This window comes from Piliocolobus tephrosceles, chromosome 21 (assembly GCF_002776525.5).
Source record: "Piliocolobus tephrosceles isolate RC106 chromosome 21, ASM277652v3, whole genome shotgun sequence".
Classification (NCBI taxonomy): Eukaryota; Metazoa; Chordata; class Mammalia; order Primates; family Cercopithecidae; genus Piliocolobus; species Piliocolobus tephrosceles.
In genome coordinates this window covers 29,774,903-29,782,233 of record NC_045454.1, presented here as the reverse complement: position 1 = coordinate 29,782,233, position 7,331 = coordinate 29,774,903, and the positions used below count along the sequence as shown (strand labels likewise).

Below are 7,331 nucleotides of genomic sequence, written 5' to 3'. Positions count from 1 at the left end.
GTTAACAAGTCTATAACAATTTAGACACCAAGGACCAGGCATTTCTTGCATTGAATTTATACACTCCTCAGGATACTATACCTATGGAGATAAATTGGCTGGAAAAGAGATTAAATTTATTCAATTCTAATTTAATGTTGGTCCTACAATTCTCAACATTTATCACAAGATCCAAATAACTTGATAAGAAGGGTAAATGCACTGTGAGTCTGAGCAAAAACTATGAAGATGCATGCGGTGGTTTTTTGGTTGGTTAGGCTGTTTACTGCCCTCTGACTCTACCTATAATCTTAATCTTGTTTGCCTAATCTTTGCTATCTTTTTATATGTTTCTTGTAAATATCATGCCAGATACAGCAGAAGGAAAGGCAGAATTAAAGACCTGAATCATGATAGCTCAGAAAATAGATTTGATCTGGCATTTTTTTTCTTTTATTTTTGTTTTTGATTATACCCTTGACCTGACTCCATCTCACCCCTTAAACAATTGGCTGTTACATCAGGTCATACCATGTTCTCCCTGCATTATCCAGATTGCTAATATTTAAAACTATTACCACCAGCTAGACTACTCTAGGATTGAGCCTTCCTAGCATTGTGGGACCTCACCTAATGACCAGATCAGACAACTCTAGGAGTAACCCTTCCTAGTGCCATGGGACCTGCTGCTGTTGGCCTGCATATGCATTCTGTGGAATGCTTTTTGGCCAAGAAGAGGGACTGAGGACTAAGCTCTGTTTTTTCTTTTTTTTTCTTTTTTTTGAGATGGAGTCTCACTCTGTCACCATGCTGGAGTGCAGTGGCACAATCTTGGCTCACTGCAACCTCAGCCTCTGGGTTCAAGTGATTCTCCTGCCTCAGCCTCTTAAGTAGCTGGGATTACAGGTGTGTGCCACCACACTTGGCTAATTTTTGTAATTTTAGTAGAGATGGAGTTTCTCCATGTTGGTCAGGCTGCTCTCGAACTTCTGACCTTGTGATCTTCCTGCCTCACTCTCCCAAAGTGCTGGGATTACAGGTGTGAGCCACCGTGTCTGCCCTCTAATTTTTTTATTTTGCCCAGATTCTTATGTAAGGGGTCTAGGGATTCATGCCCTACAAACCACAAATTCTCATCAGATGGGGTTTAGTTGACCTTATGTGTCAGGACTTACTTTTCAGTCTGACTCTGGCATAACATTATGAGACAAGAAAAAAAATTTAAACTCAAAATATATTTCCTTTCCATACCTTGAAATTACCTGGCAAAGTCTCTTTTGGGAAAAATTAACATTCTGTAGAGAATCCCCTTCCCCCTTTATATTCCTTTTTCTTTTTGCAGATGCAGGGGATAATCAACTAAGAGCCAGGCACCCGTTTAGGTCTGTTAAGAAACATTTTACAACCTGCTCTCTCTTTTAAGTCACCTATCTGAGAGATTCCTCTGTACAATAAAACTTGGTTTCCATAATCCTTTACCTTAACCTAAACCTTCCTTTTCATTGATCCCAGGTCTTCAGATAAATTCTACCAATTGTCAACCACAAAATATTTAAATTTACCTGGAAGTCACCTGCTTTGAGTTGTCCTGCCTTTCTGAACCAAGCCAATATATTTCTTTTTGCTTTTTTTTTTTTTTGACAGTGTCTTTCTCTGTTGCCCAGGCTAGAGTGCAGTGGTGCAATCTCTGCTAAATGCAAACTCTGCCTCAACTTCTGGGCTTATGCAATTTTCCTCCCTCAGCCTCCTGAATAACTGGTACTAAATGTGCAGGCTACCATGCTCAGTTAATTAAAAAAAATTTTTTAGACATGTGTTTTTGGCATGTTGCGCAGGCTGGTCTCAAATTCCTGGGCTTAAACAGTCTTCATTTCTGGGTCTCTCAAACTGCTGGGATTATAAGCATGAGCCAACATGCCTGACCAGAATTTTTTAATTTAATTTAATTTTTTATGTTTTTGAGACGGAGTCTCACTGTGTTACCAGGCTGGAGTTCAGTGGTGCGATCTCGGCCCACTGTAACCTCTGCCTTCTGGGTTCAAGTGATTCTCCTGCCTCAACCTCCTGAGTAGCTGAGACTACAGGTGCACACCACCACGCCCGTCTAATTTTTGTATTTTTTAGTAGAGATGGGGTTTCACCATATGTGCCAGGCTGGTCTCCAATTCCTAACCTTGTGATCCACCCACCTTAGTCTCCCAAAGTGCTGGGATTACAGGCTTGAGCCACTGCACCCAGCTCAGAATCTTTAGTATGTTATAAAAAAGCTAACTATATTTAGATTTGTTAGCTAAGAGAAAATTTGGAAAAACATCTTTTATTAAATGTTAGAAGCAAATTTTTGGTCCTGCAAAAGAAATAGTACTTGAATGTAAATTTTCTCAGCAAGGCAATATTTACTTTTATAGAAGGGTGCATCTCACGAATGGAGCAATGGCAAGAGCACACCTGAGGAAGGGAGGGAAAGGGGTTCTTAGCCCTTACACAGGTAGCCCCTACTGCTGTATCATTCCCCTGTTGGCTAGGGTTGGGCTGCACAGTCTAAACTAATTCCCATTGGCTGTTTTAAAGAGAGGAGGTGTACAAGCCAGAGTGGTGGGGTGAGCAGTTTGGGTGAGAAATACTTTTATGGAACAGGTGACAAAAGGTGACTCAGGTCAGAGCAGGTGTAAACTACTGATTAGTACTGATGGGAAGGTTGCTTGCTAAAACTGGAGACATAAACAATGAAGAAGTTAAACTTTAAAATGAAGAATAAAGAATAAGAGCTGAATATACTGACATACTGATTCTTTGAAGAGAAATTTAGAACTCACTGTATTTAACATTAGAATACATAAATAAAAACAGTTCAAAATTACTTCCTAGGGGATTTCACTAAGAATTAAAGAGTTAATGTAATATATATATATATATATATATAAAACTAAGACTACTAGATGTAAAAAAACTAATTATTCAAAGAGCGTGTTTAAGGCCAGGTGTTGTGGCTCATGCCTTGTAATCCCAACACTTTAGGAGGCTGAGATAGGCAGATCATTTTGAGCTTAGGAGTTCGAGACCAGCTGGAGCAACATGGCAAATTCCAGTCACTGGTTAAAATAAGGAAATAAACCGGGCATGATGGTGCACTCCTGTAATCCCAGCTACTCCAGAAGCTGAGGTTGGAGAATCGCTTGAACCTGGGAGGTGGAGGTTGCAGTGAGCCGAAATCATGCCACTGCACTTCAGCCTGGGTGACAGAACAAGCTTCTATCGGAAATTAAAAGAAAATAGAGAGTGTATAAACAAAAGAAAAATATGCTTTTGATGAAAAAAGTTAGAAACATTTGTCTGTTTTGAAATTACTTAAAGGTTGTTTCAAATTGAAAAAGTAAAAATAATGTAGGTTAAAATAAAATATAAAAAGTTTAAAAATGGACCGGCATCGTGGCTTGCCCATGTAATCTCAGTACTTTGGGAGACTAAGACAGGTGGATCACCTGAGACCAGGAGTTTGAGACCAGCCTGGCCAACATGGTGAAACCGCATCTCTACTCTCTACTAAAAATACAAAAAATTAGTCGGATGTGGTGGTGCACACCTATAATCCCAGCTACTGGAGAAGCTGAGAAGGAGAATCCCTTGGACCTGAAAGGCAGAGGTTGCAGAGAGCTGAGATCATGCCACTGGACTTCAGCCTGGGCCACAGAGCAAGACTCGGTCAAAAAAAAAAAAAAAATTAAAAAATTATAAGAAATCATAAAATATATATAAAAATCTAGAGAGGTCAAAAAGACCAATGTACTTTATTTTATTTTTATTTTCTATTTTTTTTTTTTTCTGGGCTGCAGTGGCATGATCTCAACTCACTGCAACCTCTGCCTCCCAAGTTTAAGCGATTCTCCTGCCTCAGCCTCCTGAGTAGCTTAGATTACAGACATGTGCCACCATGCTCAGCTATTTTTTATTTTTCATTTTTTTGAGACAAAATTTCACTCTTACTGTTCAGACTTGAGTGTATTGGCGCGATCTAGGGTTACTGCAACCTCGGCTTCCCGGTTCAAGCAATTCTCCTGCCGCAGCCTCCCGAGTAGTTGGGATTACAGGCATGTGTCACCACGCTCAGCTAATTTTGTATTTTTAGTAGAGATGGGGTTTCACCATGTTAGCCAGACTGGTCTTGGACTCCTGACCTCAGGAGATCCACCTGCCTTGGCCTCCCAAAGTGTTGGGATTGAGCCACGGTGTGAGCCACGGTGTGAGCCACGGTGCCTGGTTGAGGGACTTACAATGTTTTATCAAATTGGCTTTATTATTGATAATACACTGTTAATAAAGTAAAAGTTGATTTTCTCTGGAACAAAAATTTTATGTATTATTAATATACATAAAATATTTTTGTTCACATTTTGAGTGCATTGAAAAAGAGAGCAAAGAAGAGGCAGGGTTTTCCCATGCTCTGAGGTGGGCCTGGCTGAGCTCAGGGAGGAAGCCCTGCCTGAAAAGGCTGCAGCCTAGGCTGGCACTCTTTCTGCATTCAGCCCAGTGTCTGATCACATCTTCTGTCACTCAGGGCCTGAGAAGGCGGGCTCTTAAACGTTATCTAATCAGGGATGCTGAACTGGGAACTGTCCAATCAGGCACAAAGCTGGAGCAGACAGGGCGGCTTCCGGGATGTGGCGGGGTCTTTGTCTCTTGCTGCCGCTGGAGCTCTAGGTACCCTCTTCACTGCTCTGTATCCTATGCTCCAGGAAGCCCAGCCTATGTGGCCCTGTGACCTGCAGGTATTGGAGATCCACAGCTAAAACGCCAGGAACCCCTGGAAGCCTAGAAATGGTGAGAGTGCTAGGTGCGACGTCCCGAGAGAGGGAACGGGGCTGGTTGAAACCGGTGGGAAGCGGCTGTGGCGGGACTCAGGCCTCTCCGTATTCAGCTCCACGATCTGTGCCCCGAGTTCTCCTTGCCCAGCTCGGCCTCAGTCCCCTTCAGCGATAAGATGGCGGCTGCGCTGACAGCCGGGCTCCGGGCGTCCTGTCTCTTCCCTGCCCAGTGACTGTGCCCTGGCCTGGAGCCCTCTCTGGGCAGCTCTGCACCGGCAGCGCCGCGTCTCTTCCAGATTGTGCAGGGACCACGGGAGGGTTGTCAGGGAGAATCCTGACGGGGGGTGCTGGTTCATGAATAGGAAGAGTTTTAGTCCGTGGGCTTCCCAGGGCCTGTTTTTTCCTATTAAAAATTTATGGGCGTCACCTCGAAAATATTAAATAATCAAAGAGTGATTCAAAAATTTTAGAGCACCCAGCTATGGTTTGTAATTTGTGGTCTATGAAAGGACTTGAAGGAAATATTTTTATAAGGTTCATGATAAAGAGAACCAAATTCAGTAATTTGTTAGGTAGAGTTATGTAGTTTCCTTTTTTTTTTTTGTTTTTGTTTTGTATTGTTTTTTTTGAGGAGGAGTTTTGCCCTCTCACCCTGGCTGGAGTACAATGACATTATCTCAGCTCACCACAACCTCTGCCTCCTGGGTTCAAGCAATTCTCCTGCCTCAGCCTCCCTAGCAGCTGGGATTGCAGGCGCCTGCCACCACACCAGGTCAGTTTTTTTTACTTTTAGGAGAGACGGGGTTTCACCTTGTTGGCCAGACTGGTCTCGAACTCCTGACCACAGGTGATCCACCCACCTTTGCTTCTGAAAGTGCTGGAATTAGAGGCGTGAACCACCTCTCCCGGCCTCGTTTCTTAATTTTTACAATCAAGGTGGAAATATCCTGGTTATGTAATCAGAGCTTAATTGGCATTTTATACTTGGTTAAGCCTAAATTTTGTTTCTGCCAATGTAGTAATTTACCAAAAAATGCTCTTGAGTTTAGATTTTTATTTTCAGAAGTAGAAATCCGGGGACTAGAGACACCTCAATCTAATTGCCTGCCACTTAATGATTTTCACACTCCACAGGGGACTGATTTTTCCCTGAATTTTTTACATGTGTCCCAAGCAGGGCCTCAAGTCTACCCCTCATCCCCTATTCCTCCAGCCTAACTCTGGCTTGCAGTAAAATACTAAATTTCCAGTTTTGTCTGACATCCCCAAATGCCATTTTCTCCTCCCTAATTCATTTTATCAACTATTTGTCCTGTAGTGTACATTTTGATACCTATTTTAATCATTTTTATTTTTAGATGATGAGACAAAGCCTTGCTCTGTCACCCAGGATGGAGTGCTGTGAGGTACTCTAGGCTCACTACAACCTCTGCCTACTGGGCTCAAATGATCCTCCTGTCTCAATCTCCCAAGCAGCTGGAATTACAGGTGCCCACGACCACGTCTGGCTAATTTTTGTATTTTTAGTACAGACGGCATTTCACTATGTTGGCCAGGCTGGTCTCAAACTCCTGGCCTCAAGTGGTCCCCCCGCCTTGGCCTCCCAAAGAGCTGGGATTACAGACGTGAGCCACCGCATCTGGCCAACTAATTATTTTTTTGACAAAGCATTTGATGGCACATTTAAAAAGATTTGTTTTCTTTTTGTAAATATTTCCTATGAGAAGAAAGCAAATAATAATCTCCTGACACTGTATTGTAAAATATCTCTGTGCATTTTTTTCTTCTATTTTCCCTAGACACAGATATCTTATCAGAATGTTTTTGGGTCAGATTTTCCTTTTGGAAACTTTATAGGGTGATGTGTCTTCAGTCACCCTTCAGTTTTTGCTTGGACCTGGGTTTCAGTACTGTATGGGGATAAACCAAGATACCCACCATGGCTATGTCTGCTACAGTGTCTAGTGAATATCAGCTTCTGGGTCATATTCTCTCACAGGACAACCTGAGGTATTGAGTGTAGCTTCTCAAGTGTGCACGTGGATGCCCTGAGGCTAAGAGGCATTTCCTGGTGCACCTTTTTTTAAAGTTAATTCCTTGAGACATTAATATTGCCTTCACCCAATTCAGCTTTCATTTCTTGGAGACACATTGCTGGTCAGCCAATCAGATACTAGTATTGAGGAGAAAACAAATAATTTCTGCCTCCTGGATTCCTTTAGGGGGCAGAAAAATAGTACAAGAAAAAAAGTAAAAAAATTTCTAGAAAAAAGATATCCACCACTCCAAAAGACAAAAAAAAAAAAAAAAAAAAACCCCCAAAAAACTGACCCCAGTGAGATAGTATAAGAACTTGCAGCCGGGCGCGGTGGCTCAAGCCTGTAATCCCAGCACTTTGGGAGGCTAAGACGGGTGGATCACGAGGTCAGGAGATCGAGACCATCCTGGCTAACACGGTGAAACCCCGTCTCTACTAAAAAAATACAAAAAACTAGCCGGGCGTAGTGGCGGGCGCCTGTAGTCCCAGCTACTCGGGAGGCTAAGGCAGGA

At 42.5% G+C, this 7,331-nt stretch overlaps 1 protein-coding gene and 1 pseudogene across 4 annotated transcripts in view; one reads left to right on the top strand and one right to left on the bottom strand.

Moving 5' to 3' along the window:
- The first annotated feature begins 4,562 nt into the window (after positions 1-4,562).
- Positions 4,563-7,331, top strand: part of ZNF91 (zinc finger protein 91) — a 97,585-nt gene continuing 94,816 nt past the window's right edge. For all 4 annotated transcript variants that reach the window (XR_003307070.1, XR_003307071.1, XM_031934898.1 and 1 more), the window contains exon 1: positions 4,563-4,797. Coding sequence is in view for 2 of the 4 variants with exons in the window: in XM_031934898.1 (XP_031790758.1) it covers positions 4,795-4,797 (3 nt within the window). In the remaining 2 variants the exon portion in view is untranslated. The remainder of the gene's footprint in view (positions 4,798-7,331) is intronic.
- The window catches only part of LOC111529537, an 11,055-nt pseudogene continuing 8,670 nt past the window's right edge, over positions 4,947-7,331 (bottom strand).